The sequence below is a fragment of the Thunnus thynnus genome, chromosome 5, assembly GCF_963924715.1.
Source record: "Thunnus thynnus chromosome 5, fThuThy2.1, whole genome shotgun sequence".
NCBI lineage: Eukaryota > Metazoa > Chordata > Actinopteri > Scombriformes > Scombridae > Thunnus > Thunnus thynnus.
The window spans coordinates 21,446,575-21,461,820 of NC_089521.1; the positions used below are offsets into that span (position 1 = coordinate 21,446,575).

The 15,246-nt window shown below is 38.6% G+C and overlaps 1 protein-coding gene and 1 pseudogene across 2 annotated transcripts; one reads left to right on the forward strand and one right to left on the reverse strand.

The window, feature by feature from the left end:
- Positions 1-509: 509 nt before the first annotated feature.
- Positions 510-10,663, reverse strand: LOC137183204 (ubiquitin-conjugating enzyme E2 Q2-like). Of its 2 annotated transcripts, none has more exons than XM_067590094.1 (13): positions 10,439-10,663; positions 7,136-7,240; positions 6,897-7,019; positions 6,756-6,812; positions 6,496-6,645; positions 5,576-5,660; positions 5,424-5,484; positions 5,237-5,327; positions 5,077-5,135; positions 4,309-4,357; positions 4,117-4,212; positions 3,013-3,079; positions 510-2,922 (listed from the first exon to the last, which is right to left on the reverse strand). In XM_067590094.1, the coding sequence occupies exons 1-13, from the start codon at positions 10,595-10,597 to the stop codon at positions 2,891-2,893; spliced, it is 1,134 nt and encodes a 377-aa protein (XP_067446195.1). In that variant the 5' UTR covers positions 10,598-10,663; the 3' UTR covers positions 510-2,890. The 2 variants fall into 2 exon arrangements, with proteins under 2 accessions (XP_067446195.1, XP_067446194.1); XM_067590093.1 differs by having other exon boundaries at positions 6,496-6,648.
- Positions 10,653-14,981, forward strand: LOC137183203 (UDP-glucuronosyltransferase 2C1 pseudogene; annotated as a pseudogene).
- Positions 14,982-15,246: the final 265 nt, after the last annotated feature.

Below are 15,246 nucleotides of genomic sequence, written 5' to 3' on the forward strand. Positions count from 1 at the left end.
GGCTTCCCAGAATACTGGATAAAATGGTCAGCTTTTTGTTCTTGTGATTGTGGAGTTGACTTTATACAATTTCGACCATATTCTTTTTATTTTCAAGGGTCTCTATGCTAATTTTTTCCCCCTTCATCACTGAATATACATCTTATGGATTGTTGGATAAAATGAAGTTGCAACTAGTGCCTCAACAACTCTCATACCAAGACAGTATATGGACTCCATAATTTCCACTGTGGCTCTGAAAATGTTCAGTAAATTTCCTGGAAAGAAATGATGTAATTTGGTACTAATTATGATGAAAACAGACACAATGTGCAATTTGTACACTTCCAATAGTAATAGTCTGTGTTTGTGCACAGCAGGTCAGCTCAACATGCAAAAATGTGGAATTTGAGGACATGCAAGTATACACTTCAGCACAGATGGAGAACAACATTTCCAGTATATCTATCGATCTATATCTGTTATTTAAATTGAGGAATACCCAGAAAAAAAACCCAGTGAAACAGCAATAATCTTAAAATTCTTTATTCATAAACTTGATGCAAGTTTACAAATTACTGTACATGGTCAAAATTTCTTCAAATGGAAAATGAAAAATAAAATAAAACCAAAGCAAGCCAACAGCGCCAGACGTGGTCATCTGTTCGTTGGTGCCAGAAAATGAATTGACAGTTGAGATAGATTAATCTTTTCAACACACAGTCCAGTTAGAGAAGCGTGCAAGTCTATTCACCACGGCATGACTATCAAACTTGAATCGCCTCGTAATATCCCCTCTGACCGGAGTTTTGGCATTCGGAAGGAGGCAATCATACAAGTGGATAAAGGCTCTGCAGCAGGGGGAGGCTGAACTTAAACCCTTAAAAAAAAAAAAAAAAAAAAAGGATGCACAAGTTTATGGTCCAACTTTTCAGACAACACAGCCCCTTCAGAGGTGGGGACACTTCTTGTTAATGATACCTGATAACTTCTGCCCCCTCAGATATATCAGACGTGTAACAACAGGATATGGAGCAGTGTGCTGAGAAGTAATTTTTTTTTTTCCTGATTTGAAAATATTTAGCTCACTTTATTGTACAATTGACCTCTCCAGGCAAATTACTGCCAGCTGTGCAAAGATTTTAATCAGGAATATTTAAAGAGTAGTACACATACTACAGTGGGTATAGATGATGCATGCTACTGTAATCCTGTTAAAAACGTGATCCTTCTGTAAATGTCCTCCCTCTTGCTTCGCTTTAATTCAAAGAAACGTGACCCATAACGACGTAAAAGCAAATTCCATTTTCTGTTTTTGACATCAGATCAGTGGGTGAGTAAGCCTAAATGTCAGAGGTACGGAGCATTAATGAATCCCCCCCACCCTCCAAAATAATCAGACTCCCCTCCTTAAGTATTGTTTGTTACCTGAGTTGCCATTCAAACATACTTTTGCAGACAGTGTTAACAAATAAACTGCAAAAGAGCCGACAGATTGATAGATACAGTGTGTCTCCTGTAGCACGGGGGGGAGGGAACAGCAGTAGTGAGGATGTATTGTGTGGTCACGTTAAAAACTTAGTTTCATCTACAGTAGATATTCTGAGTTTCAGGTCAGTTCTTATTAAACTACAAATGATCTTTCTTGTTGCACACCGAAAGCGACACCGAAACACGTCCATGGTGGGAAGGGAAGCCCTGCAAATAAAGTCTGAGGGGATAAATCCAGCTGAAAGTAACATCATGTAACAGGTTCAAATCTAAACTGAGAAAGGGCAAACCACTACGATCGATGTATGTCAGGACGATATGACATTTAAAAAAAAAAAATTGTTGCAAAAATGTGCAGAAATGATGAAAAAAAATCACACATCCTAACACCCTTCATCTCTTTTCTCTGTGAAGCTCATTCCAGCACGGTTCTGCTTAACAAAGTGACTGTAATCAAATCCAATTATCTTAACCACAGCGAAGCCTAATTTCAGCATCAAACTAGCCATCAACCTCTACAGCTGTACTCAAAAGAAAGATTAATAGCTAAACTGAGGGACAAAGAGCTTTTCAGCTTTAACATTAAGTCTGTTGGAACTTCCTAAACAGACGCCATGACGTTCATCTTATCGTCTTCTTGTCCGAATGTTTCATGCCCTCTTTAAAAATGTGCAGATTCTGAGACATTTCTGTTTTAATATTGACCACGGGGTGGATTTGTTCACCAACAACGGTTGATCTTAGTTGCAGCATTTTGTTTCTGCTTGGCCCAATATGCTTTACACATTTTAAAATGTAATAACTAAAAAGATGCAGAGTGGTGGGTCGATTCAATTTAAAGATAAGCTTCCAAAATATGAAAAATTGTTTCATTTATTGTTGTGGATGCTCAAAGAATAAAAACAATAGCCAAAGAATATTTCTAAAACAATACTTGCATTCGTGTACCAGTTAATTTCCAAAAGAAAAAGAATTGCAGTCAATAAAAACAGGTGCGGTGAGGTGCCACTTCAAGAGCTTCTGTATCAATCTTCTTTTAAAATTCCCATTTAAAGAGGGGTAACTGACTGTTTGTGAAGCCCACTTTGTCAAAGCAGCTAAAGAAAAAAAAGCATTTCCCCACATTTAAAGGGAGAAAAGTTTTTTTTTTAAAGACAAATGAGCATATTTAGAAAACAGGGCTAGTGATACCCTCACATCTTCCTCCTCACTAAAACACTGAGGGGAGAAGCAAAGTGACACCAGAACAAAGTCTTTTTCCCGAAGCGGGGCGAAGGAATACTTGTCAGATGAGCCAACGAGATGGTTTCCGCGAGAAAGATGATATATTCCCAGTAAGTCAGAGGGGGGGAAATATTCCAAAGAAAACAAGATACTTTGACCCAAAGACATGTTCCCAGTGCATAGTGGTGGTGGCTCCTTATCCGTCCTCTTTTGGTGGTGTGTACCAGCCTGTAAGAACAGAAAGAAAAACCCCTTTGCCAATGGATTCGTACCACTGTGTGTTTACTGAGCCCCAATCATTCAGAAGTATTTACTTACCGTTCTTTTCATGAATCTGCACAAGGGATTTGTATGACTGTTGTGCTCTGGCAAGATTGTACTGGTTCTAAGAGACAAAGAATATTCTGTTAGATGCATAGAGATATATAAATATACAGTATGAAATATATAAACAATTACTATGGAAATGAAAGAAAACAAAGTATGGTTACAATCAAGATTGTTTTCCCTTCATTTTATTATTTTTTTCTGTGGATCACAATGTCAGCCTGTTTGTCTACTGGTCAACCACTTTGGTCCAGACTAAAATATCACACCAACTGACATTCATGGTTTCTGACTTTAATGAGCGAAATAGCCTCACAACTATTGGATGGATTTCTGTGAAATGTGCTTCAGATATTCAAGGTTGCAGACCTTCTAACCCCTTATTCTACCTCCAGGTCAGGACTAGCTGTCCCGCGATCTAAACTTAAACTCAGGGGTGACCGCACCTTTGCGGTTGCAGCCCCTAGATGGTGGAACAGCATTCCCTTCCCTATCAGATCTGCCCCCTCCATCGACTCTTAAGTCCAGGCTCAATTCTTACTTTTATTCACTAGCATTTGAATCCTCCTGATGTGGCTGATTTCTGGCTTGTGCCCATGTGTTGCCCATTTGTGCCTACGAGCTGTGTGCCTTGTTGTTTATGTCAGTGTTTCTTGTATTTGTGATTTTAGCTACCTGCTCTGGTCTGTACAGTGCTTTGGTCAACATGAGCTGTTTTTAAATGGGCTTTATAAATAAATTTGACTTGAAGATCTTCAGAGGATAAAATCTTCTGACTGTGATGATCCTCTGACTGGCCAATCTAGTGCTACCATTTGGTCAAAATTCATACTTTGGTTTCTGAACAGGTGCAAAATTAATGACTTTACAGCACTACTTTGTGGTACTTTGAAAACATTAGCATGCTAACAGGCGAATGTAAGATAGTAAATATGGTAAACATTATACCTGTGAGCATTTAGCTCAAAGCAGCACTGTGTCTAAATACAGCCTCACAGAGCTGCTAACATGGCTGTAGATTATTCCTGTTCTACTGAATCACAACATGGCTGCTACAAGATTAGGACTGTAACAATTCATGATGACATTAGTTACCTTATTGGCTCCAAACTGCACCCTGGCTTTTCCTTTCACCAGGGTTGCATTTATCTGCATAATGACAGATTCTATGGAATAGGCACTGCTCCAGCCCTGAAACCACACACACAAAACATATATTGAGTTGTTTAAATTAAGGAAATTTAAGTCTAAGATTAAGTCTAAGACGTATCAAACTCATTTACACACCTGTTTTGTGAGAAGTTCCATGCACAAGGCCCCTCCTCCAAGAACATAACTGAAATAAGAAATAATACACAGTATTAGGAATGTCTATTAAATATTCAAAAGTAGGCAAATGCACATTTGATCAAGAAAGCGTTCACTTGACTTTTTGCAGATTTGTTGTGCTTCAAATTGATTTCACAGAGTCTAGATATGCCATGTTGGAGAGAAATGTTTTTGATTTTTGCAAGAAGGCAATTTGAATTTAAACTGCTGTAAATTAAACTTTTGGATGTACCAAGAAATTCATGGAGTAATTTTAAAGTGAATTTGCTTAAGCCTATCATCAGGACCCTTTAAAGAATCTGCATGATTTATGATGCATGATGAAATTGTATCCCAGTATTAATGCATTGCATTAATAACCAAGGAGTCTTTAAAATCCTAATTATGCTGCTTGTATGGGTGATGCTTTTATTTGCATTCAGTTCAGAGGCAATAACTTGCAGCCAGCAATAAGCAAACTACATGTCCTCCATTACGCAGTAATAACATGGCATAATAAAGTCAACCCTGCCTCTGGAAGCACACAGCGATTACATTATCATACATTTGTATCATTTCAATTTAAATCCACAATGGGACAAATAAATATTGACAGTAAATCTCTCCCAACAAAATCCATCTCAAAAGTTTGTGCACAACAAATGTGGACCAAGTTCCATCAAGTGAATACTTTCTTTAGAGGATTTCATATGTAAACTGAGCAGAGGGAAATCACGACACACTCACCCTCCGGAGAGCACAGGTGAGACAACCCGTACAAAAGGTGGGTCAAAAGGAAAATTATCCTGTCATATGAAGAAAAGAAGAAAAGTCATGAGAAAACCCTAAACCCAAAAGAACATTTGACATTTTTTTTTTTTTTTTTTTTTTAAATCACAGAACTCACTTTATAAGAGAAATTGAGCAGAATGTAGTCCACTCCTTCCTTTTCTTTTAAGACCTGCAAGTCACTATGTAATGGACTATCTGGGTCTACCCTGTAATGAAGAACGACAGGGTCAAATCTAAACAAACACACACACGATATTTGGCAAGTTGGAAAATATTAAAAGCAACTGAAAGTAACAACTTACGTCCTTAACTTGACATGCCATTCATAAAGGCTGTCACTGACTAGTTCGACTGAATAAATACCTGTGAAATTAGTGACAGAAACACAAACACGCTTTAGAAATGTCAAAAGAATAAAAGCCACCACAATAGAGAGATATGTCACTGTAGTCACCTGTCTTGTAACTCTGTGATCTGTAGATCTCCCTGAGTTCCTTCATTAGGCGGTCTGAAGCTTGCACGGAGCCAGAGACTGCTCCCTGAAACAGACAGACGATCACAAAGATGCATTACACACACGTTAGGACACCTGGACAAATGAGAAGTATATTGAGTGGAGAGGCGGGTGGAGCTACATGAAGGAAACCAGAGATCGTGAGGCCAAAGATAATGTTACATGACCAGCCATTTGAGCATTACTAACACTTAAAAGGACAATAAACTGTAACAAAACAAGCGTCTGGTTTGCTTTTCTAGTGCATCCACAGTTTGGGCGCTTGTATTGTGTACAGCGACCATCCCCACAGGGATCCACGTGGACCCTGGTGGACATGGGCGGATGCCAAAATGTATATCACTCAGACCAACCATGAATTGGCCTCAAGTAGCGTAGTGGAAATGACTTTACTAGGTGTGTCACTGAAAGGACAAAGAGTGTTTTTTTTCAACTTGCTTCATGTTGTATTCATGCTGAAATATCTCTACTGCATCAGAAATCTGACCAATCATAGTAGTACCTCACCCTAGGCACAGTGTAACCCCTTAACCTGCTACGCCAATGCAGTAGTCTCATTGAAAAGAGTGGGAAGTCTGCCATTTTTCACACAGTGCTATTGTCGGTCTGAATGTAGCTGAACTGACAGAAAAAAAAAAGTGACTTGGCTGAAGGAATAAAATGGAAGGATTTGTATCTGGTGGCCATGATATAATCCTGTAGCAATGAAAAATCACCCAGGAGACTCCGTATTTTGAGGTTGCTGCCAAAAGTTAACGTTCAAATTAGAATTTACAGGGACAAGCAGCTCCTTCACTTCTCCGCTCTATTACAGTCACCAATGCTCAATAGAGAAAAACACAAACTGAGTGAGCACTTACATTCAAGTGATCCTGTCTCTGGTTTTTACGAATCTTCTCCAAGATGGCCAGATTTTCTTTCTCTATTCCGTCATCTTCTGACTTTTTTCCTTCTGCTGGCTCCTCTTCTTTCATGTCGTAATGGTCCAGGTCTTGGTCCAGGTCGATGTCCTGCTGCCACAGTGTATTAATCATGTTCAGATACAGGATGTAATACAAATTGAACCATTAGGACATAAATAATATATATCTCCGGAAGTAGAAGAAATATACATAGGCACCTCTCCCATTTCTTCCTCCTCCTCCTCTTCAGACGTCACCTCATCTGATGGTCCGTGCTGTAGTGCGGTGAAATATTGTGAGTTAAAAAACTGAGTTTTGGAATAAAAGACATTGAATTTTCTCACGCTGGTAGCGCCTACCTTTCGCTCTTGGGTAATCGGGCCAGCAGGTAGAGGCTGGTCGAGCATTTCTACATCTGGATGTTGAGGCAGGTTGTAAAGCCGACAGAGGTCACAAATGAGGCGCTTCAACTGCTGAAGAAGCTGTCAGCAAAATCGACAGATTAAAACGTCAAAAAGGAAAACCAAACTGCCGTTAAACAATTCAACCAAGCTTCCACAGTCATAGCACTGAACCTGTGTGACATAAGCCAACTTACCAATGTGCTGCCTTTTCTCACATCCTCTAAGCGCTCCAACACTTCAGCCAGACTAGGATCATCAGAGTCAACAAACCATATCGGAGGCGTTGAAGGATAGGATTCCTGCAACAGAGGCCACAATAGGACATGGAAATTTAGCCTTTAGTCCTGCTTGTGTGTTGATGGCTTTATAGACTACAGAGAACACTGCTTCTTTTAAGAAAACAAAAACATGACTGATGTTGCCCACAGACATTTTATCTACATAAAAAACATATTAAAGTCTGTACCAAAGCTAAAAAAATGATCTTAAAACCAAACGTCTCAGCCCACGCAGCCACCCACTGAACAAAATGATTTGTCTACCGTCAGCTGCAGAGCTGCACGAATATCTCCGGTACCGATGCTGGCAAGTAGCTGAGCGCTGTGTTGAACTTTCAATAAGGCCTTAATACAGTTGTTAAATCATGTGTGAACTTCAGTTTACATGACTGAAGATGCAAGAGACAACTTTGAATTATAAAAAGCTGGCTCTTAGCATAGAGGGGTAAAAAAAAAAAAACTACAGCCAAACTGTTGTGTAGTTCAGCAAAAAAGCTCAGAAGGTAAAATCGTGTTTGGTACTACTATTTAATGTATTGGTGATCATTTTTCTGCAGTCCAATTTCCAGAAAGGAAGATAAATTTTTATACAGCAATAGTCATTAGGTATGAAATTACAATAGATAGATTAGGATGAGAATCAACTTGTGGACCTTGATGCCATCACACAACTCAAGATGGTTGTGTGATGGCATCGTTGGTCATATAATGGTTTAAAAATACAAAATATAGCTCGATATTAATTCAACTTGGGTTTAATCACCCTGAATGACAGACTTAACTGACCACATTCATTTTGTTTGGTTTTTAAGCATTTTTGTGTTATGAAGCACCAGATACATCAGAGCTGTCACAATAACGACCTGGATGTTTATTTAAACACTATTTAGTTGGAAAATGGTAATTATGCTAACTCTGATATTATATAAATCCATGTCATAAACCATGACAGCTGCCTTTCAACATTTTGAGTCTCTTCATAACTTTTTGTGAAGTAGATGCTCAGTGGATCAAATCAGAGTATCATCACTGATATAGATAACCAAGGAACTGTTTCTGAATGCTGCTCATTGCATTTCTATTTCTCCCAGTTAGAACAAGTGAACACACCTGATTCAGCTAATCAGATGTAGGTAAAGGAGGGAGAAATTGAAAATATTCACCGCTTGGCGTAACAGGCGGCAGGATTGACTGACAAAGGGGAGGGACCACCTTTAACTTCTCATTTTCTAGTAGAAAGATTGTGATGCTGAATGTACCCTGGTTTTTTCGCGATTCAGCTGACTCAGATGGGTTGCAGACTGACTCAGCTTGAGTTTCAACATGACACAGCTATCAAAACATTTTAACGAGCCTGTCTGTGCCCCCAAAAATGAGCATAAGTGAAACTGTGTGGATGTTTCTGCTTAGAGAAGAGGATGTGGTCAGGATACCAGGCAGATGAGTGACATGACATGAGTGAGCCTCTGTTGTTAATGACAACACCTATATTTTGTGTAAGTTAAAGCAGTGGTTCTCAAAGTGGGGTCTAGGGATCCCCAGGGGTCGTGGAGAGGGCTCCAGTGGGTCTCCAGCAAAAAGGGGAATCATTTTTTTCCACTATATTTCCATCCATAAGTAACATAATGACAGAATATGTGACTATTTTGATCATGGGTTTCATACACTATCTGTAATAAATCATCTAAAAGCAAAAATCTTATCAGATGGGGGTCCATGGTCTAATTTGTGTCACTTGAGGGGGAACCACTGGATTAAAGGATGGGTTCACAATTTTTCCAAGTCTTTCTTAAAACAATAGTCAGATTCACAAATGAACATTGAAACTGGCTTTTCTTGCCGTAATCATCCTTCATCTTCATACTGACCATTAGAAGATCCCTCCATAATGAACTTACAATGTAAGTGACGGTGGCCAAAATCCACAAGCCTCCTCATGTACAAAATGTATCTAAAAGTTTATCTGAAGCTGATATGAAGCTTCAGCCGTCCAAATTAGTGAGATCAAGTAATTATCTTTCAACATTACAGTCTTTTAAGCGCCAAAAGTCTTCTTTTTGTTACTATACTTCCACTGCAGCTCAGCGGGTAAACACAAAGAGGGAATTGGATGCTAAAAAGACTGTAAATGTGGCAGATATCCACTTGATATGACTAACTCAGACTGCTGAAGCCTCATACAAGCTTCAAATAAACTTTTAAATGCATTTTGGCACACAATGACTATGTGGACACACTGTGGATTTTGGCCTCCATCATTTACATTGAAAGCACATTTGAAGGGGATCTTTTAATGTCCAGTATAAACAGGAGGAATGATTACAGCGAGGAAAACCTCTTTCAGTGTTCATATGGGCACCTGACTGTTCTTTTAAGACTTGGAAAAATTGTGAACCCGTCCTTTAATATTATGTGCTTTACTCAAGATTCAACATTATTTACATGACAAGCAGTCGGTGTTGCAATGCATTAAAATAACGTTACCAGGCCCGTCTAAGGTAATCTACGTTAACAAAACATGTAGACACCTTCGCTCACATTACTGCTTGAAAAAAACAACTCCGTCATATCTACATCATATCTCTCTGCATGTTTTGGTGCCCTGATAAAGAACCACTAACGTCACCGGCCAGTAAGTTCGCAACAGGGATCAGTCTATTTACTGAAAAGCCAAAAAAACAACATTCCGTTAAACCGCCTCTGTGTAACGTTTAAGATGTGTACGGGACAGAGTCGGTTCAGACAAACATGTTCTCCGCGATATGGTTTTTAAAAAAAACTGTAATGTGGTAAAAGTTCCACTATGCCATGGCTAAATAACGTTAAGATTAAACCAGACACGGTTCCGTAGTTAGAAAGTTAGCCGCCGTAAGCTTACGCTAAAGTACCGCAAACAGTAACGCAGTTATTTTGGCTAACAAGACAAGCTAGCGTTAACGTTACTTTCAGTTGGGAGGCTAGCAAAAGCTACCGCAGCGTCGTTACTAATCGACGTTTTATTGTACACTTTCTGAAAGTGAATTTAACACTTGTGCGGTGTTGTTTTATTAAATCCACGGGGCTGATTAAATCTTGATGGCCAAACACTAAAAGGAAAATGAAAACGATCACTTTATTCGTAGTTAATTTGTAAACACGGAACCCTCCGCGGAATGATTGGGTTTCAGTCGATAGTCAGTGGCTTGGGTTAGCTTGTGCGCAGAGCTGGCCTGGACTCACCGTGATGTTGCAGTGAATGATCAGCAGCTTCTCTCCTGTTACATTGAACTGGCAACTGAGTTCGTCGGGTTTCCAGTCTATTATTCTGAATCGTTCGTGGTTTGGGTCAAAAATTGACTCCAAAAACTTCAATTCGGCCTTCAGCCCCGAAACCGACATCTTCAACTCATCTCAAAGCAGCAGGCCGCTGGCAGAGGGGAAGTCGGGGCGGAATGCGACCGCGCAGTGGAGTCGAGTCTACGGATCATCTCGCATGTTAGCGTGAGAACAACAACAAAGGGCTGGAGGGTTGCAAGGCAAGTTTATTTATACAGCACATTTCATCAACAAGGCAACTCAAAGTGCTTCACATTAAACATTCAAAGCATTAAGACAAAATGCAAAAGAAATCCATTATTAAAGGATAATTAAATACAATTAAAATAGCTATTAAAGAATTAAGAGAAAATAAAAGAATAAGCTAAAATAGAATAAGACATAAAATACGAGGATAAAAGTCACGGTGCAGTGCAAGAAATGAATCAAACGCTTCAAATTTGATTTATTAAAAGGTAGAAAACAGAAAAACAAAAACAAAAAAGTCTTCAGCTTTGATTTAAAAGAACTGAGAGTTGCAGCTGTAGTGTTAACATACAACTGTAAACATACAACTCGTTTTATTCCTTTCTTCTTATTTGTATTATCAAGTAATTAGTTTTACAAGGCTTGTTTTATTTTGCACTAATCTCATTGTAGTGAACCTGTAAAACAAAATGAAAACATTCATGTTTATGTATATTTTATCTAAGAAGGGACAATGCACTTTAATTAACATGAGCACCTGGGTCCATCATGTAAATGTGCCAGATTTAGCCATAAAGTCTAATTTTCATCTGCAGTCCCTGACAGGTTGATGGCATATAAAAAACATTAAAAGAAAACATACAAGAGCACATAAGCACAACAATGACATGACCACTACTTCAGATTATGACAGCATGCTTGATTGTCCAGTAGATTTGAAGGCAGAGTTGAGAGATGTGATGTTCATTAGTTCTGAATAGTGTTCCAGGTATGTGCTGATTGATAGGAAAAGGCTGACTGCCCAAAGGTATTTTTTCTATGTGGTATTTTACAATCCCCTCTGGTAGATGAGTTTTGATTTTGTTTAATGAATTCATGGAGCAGAGGGGGGCCAGACCATGAAAATGTTTTATTCACTAGTAAAATATCTGCAAATTTGATCATGTTTTTCCAGTTTAAGAAATCATATTTAGTTGAAATTTTACAAAGATGTTATGAATTTGACTTTTGCTTTCAAAGCCTGTTTATAAAGTGTTTCTACTGATTGTAATGTGGTCCTACCTGTCTGTGTCCAGCGGGTAAGATAGATCTTTTTAGATATACATATATATATATATATATAGAGAGAGAGATATTTTAATATTGAATATCTGCCAAGCAACTCCAACCCAATATTGTTTTTATCTCTCCACCTTTGTATTACAGATTAGATTAAGTAAAGTAAAATGTGGAAAGCAATTTAAATCAGAGCAGCAGAATAGCTCTACTTTAAGAAAATATAACCCTCATCTCATATTTCTGTGATGGCTTTCTATAATATTTTTATAGTGTGTCTGTAGTATTTTGTATAAATACAACAGCACACTATACAAAAAACTATCAATGTATCTATCTGTCTATCTATCTATTGTGGATCTCCAACATGTTTGTTGATGAAGTGCTGTAAATTTACTTTACACTAAATTGGAAAAAAAGTAAAAATTATATATTGGCTTTATGCAAAATGAGGTATTTTAGATAAGTATTTGCATGCTTGCATAATGTAGCAATGTGAAAATGATTATATTTATTAATTAATAAACAACATTTACAATGGTGTCTTTTTCTCTCATCTGTGTCTCATGTTTATTTGGTCGTTTGTGTATGTGAAGGCAAAGTTTCTATGTATATTAGCATGATTTAATTTTATGTAAAGATTTGGCCATTGCAGTGTGGTTTTTATGGCTTTTTGCTAACAGTTTTAGGAAAACTGCTTTTGTTTTAATACATTGATGCAGCAGTTGTGAAAAACTATGCACTGTTTAAGAATACATCCAACTTTTTATGCACTGACTTGACACTAGATGGCACAACAGATAAACCTGTTCTGCTTCCAGCTAAACATTGACTATTGTAGCCACCCACACATTTTACAAAAGTACCCTTATCTACAGCAGCACACACACCTATTACAACAGAGCATGTGTTTCACTGAACCCAGAACGCAGAGTACTTTACATGTAACTACATGTCAGCCAGTCATGACTTTGTAGAAAGTCAGGTTAGGAGGTGCATTCACCACTCTTTCTTTCCAACGGCACACAAATCATGCCATCTTATTGCATAACTAATACTGTTGCTGAACTGGCACTTTGAAGTTGGATTACCTTTCCTGTGTAAGTGGACTTGGGTAAGTGTTAATATTACTCAAAACCGACAAATAAAAAAACTTTGTGAAACATGTTATGCACATAAAAACAGCCATGAAATATGTTGAACGTTTTCTGTGCAAGTCTTAATTTCTGAATTGTTTAGATGTAATACTTACTATCATGTCTTGTAAGTGTGAAGTATCACAGAAGATAATGCTTGTTAACAGTCATTGCAATCAACTTGTGCACAGTTTCATTAGTTGTTGTCTAGAGTTTGTCCTGTATTTAAAGACTTGCCAATAAATTTGGGAGTGATAGAGGTTTCTGATCTGTTTTAAATTTTGCTTTTTGTGCTTTTTGTGTGACTTTCAAGTTTACATTTGGATCATGGATTGTACCTAGTTAATATAAGATTTACATTCCACAAAAAACACTATGTGCAAACTAGACAGACAGAACTCTGTTATTAACTTGTTTTTGTACATTTTCAGGGTCTCTCAGTGACATCAATATGAAGGTGCCTCATTTGTCTCTGGTCACCTTTACTCTACTGTTGATTCAACTATCTGGCTATGCATCTGGGGGCAAAATCCTGGTGTTCCCACTGGATGGGAGTCATTGGGTAAACATGAAAGTACTCATAGAGGAACTGCATGACAAAGGCCATGAGATCACTGTGGTTCGGGCGTCTGATAGCTGGTACATCAGTGAAAAGTCTCCCTTCTACACCTCTGTCAACCTTCCCAACCCTAGTGGATTTAAGGAAAACCTTTCAACCTTTTTGTCTCCACAGCTGGAAATGCGGCTTCAGAGTAAGCCTTCATCTTTTTGGTCTCACATCTGGACTCAGATTCAGAGGGAGCGGATGGTTTTCGAACAGGTCTCTCAGTTCCACAAGACAATGAGTGAGATGATTGTTCAGATGTTTGAAGATGAAAACCTGATGCGTTCCTTCCACAATGCCAAATATGATGTGGTTTTGACTGACCCCAGCATTGGCGGAGGGACAATGCTGGCACGTCAGCTTCAAGTTCCTCTTGTTTTCAATGTCAGATGGACCATTCAAGGTGAAGCTCATTTCCTTATTGCCCCCTCACCTCTGGCATACATTCCTTTTACTGCAACAGAGTTGACAGACAAGATGACTTTCTCTCAAAGAATCAAGAATGTTTTGAGCTATATGCTTGGGATGTACACACTATCATCTATCACAGAACCTCATTACAAACCAGTAGTTTTGAAGTACTTTGGTCCTGGTGTGGATTACTCAACGTTTTTCCTGGATGCTGACATATGGCTTATGAGAAATGATTTTATCTTTGAATTTCCACGTCCTACAATGCCAAATATAGTCTACATGGGTGGATTTCAGTGCAAGCCCCCTAAGCCGCTCCCTGCCGATTTGGAGGAGTTTGTCCAGAGTTCTGGAGATCATGGGATCATTATGATGACATTAGGAACTTTAGTCGGGAAGCTTCCTGAAGACATTGCGGAGGAGATTGCTGCAGCCTTTGCTCAAATGCCTCAGAAGGTTGTATGGAGGTATATGGGACAAAGGCCAGCCAACTTGGGCAATAATACATTACTGGTCAAATGGCTACCACAGAACGACCTCTTAGGACATCCCAAAACTAGAGTGTTTGTGACCCACGGAGGTACTAATGGAGTTCAGGAGGCTATTTACCATGGAGTTCCAATAGTTGGACTTCCCTTATTCTTTGATCAGCCTGATAATCTCTCCAGAATCAGAGCAAAAGGAGCAGCTGTGAACGTGGATATCTCCGTGCTTGATAGACACATCTTTGAGGATGCGCTGATGACAGTTCTTTACAATTCCTCTTACAGTGAAAACATGCAGGCGCTCTCAAGGCTGCACAGAGATCAGCCAATGAAACCACTGGACCAGGCTGTGTTTTGGATAGAATATGTTATAAGACATAAAGGGGCACGTCATCTGCAGTCACAGTCCAACAAAATGTCCTGGTTTGTTTACAACTCTGCTGATGTCATTGCAGCTTTGTTGACAATTGTTTTGCTTGTGACATTCACCTGCATTTCAATTGTAAGGTTATTGTGGAGAATGATTTTTGTTGGGAAAAAAGTTAAACATGAATAAAATGTCAGTTTTGTGTTTTTTTTTTTTTTTGAGTGCATAAGATATGAAAAATAAACTTTGTCTCTTGACAAGATTAACCCCAAACATGCTTATAACCCGAAAACAGTATCCATGAAGAGTGAATATTTCAGTGACAAATGTATTCAAGTGCAATCAGTATACTTATATTCATTATAATCCTATTTAGTGTAAAAGACTCAGAGATGAGTCTTATGAGATGACACTGTTGTAGCCTGGAATAACTGCCATGTCAGCAAGTGTGATTGATTTCACCTTTA

Excerpts from the sequence above, each read along its gene's own strand:
- LOC137183204 (XM_067590093.1), bottom strand. The coding sequence starts at position 10,597 with ATGTCGGTTTCGGGGCTGAAGGCCGAATTGAAGTTTTTGGAGTCAATT. Across the intron at positions 6,813-6,896 it reads CGATTACCCAAGAGCGAAAG|CACGGACCATCAGATGAGGT; the intron begins GTAGGCGCTACC and ends ACCGCACTACAG. Across the intron at positions 4,358-5,076 it reads TCACCTGTGCTCTCCGGAGG|TTATGTTCTTGGAGGAGGGG; the intron begins GTGAGTGTGTCG and ends TTCTTATTTCAG.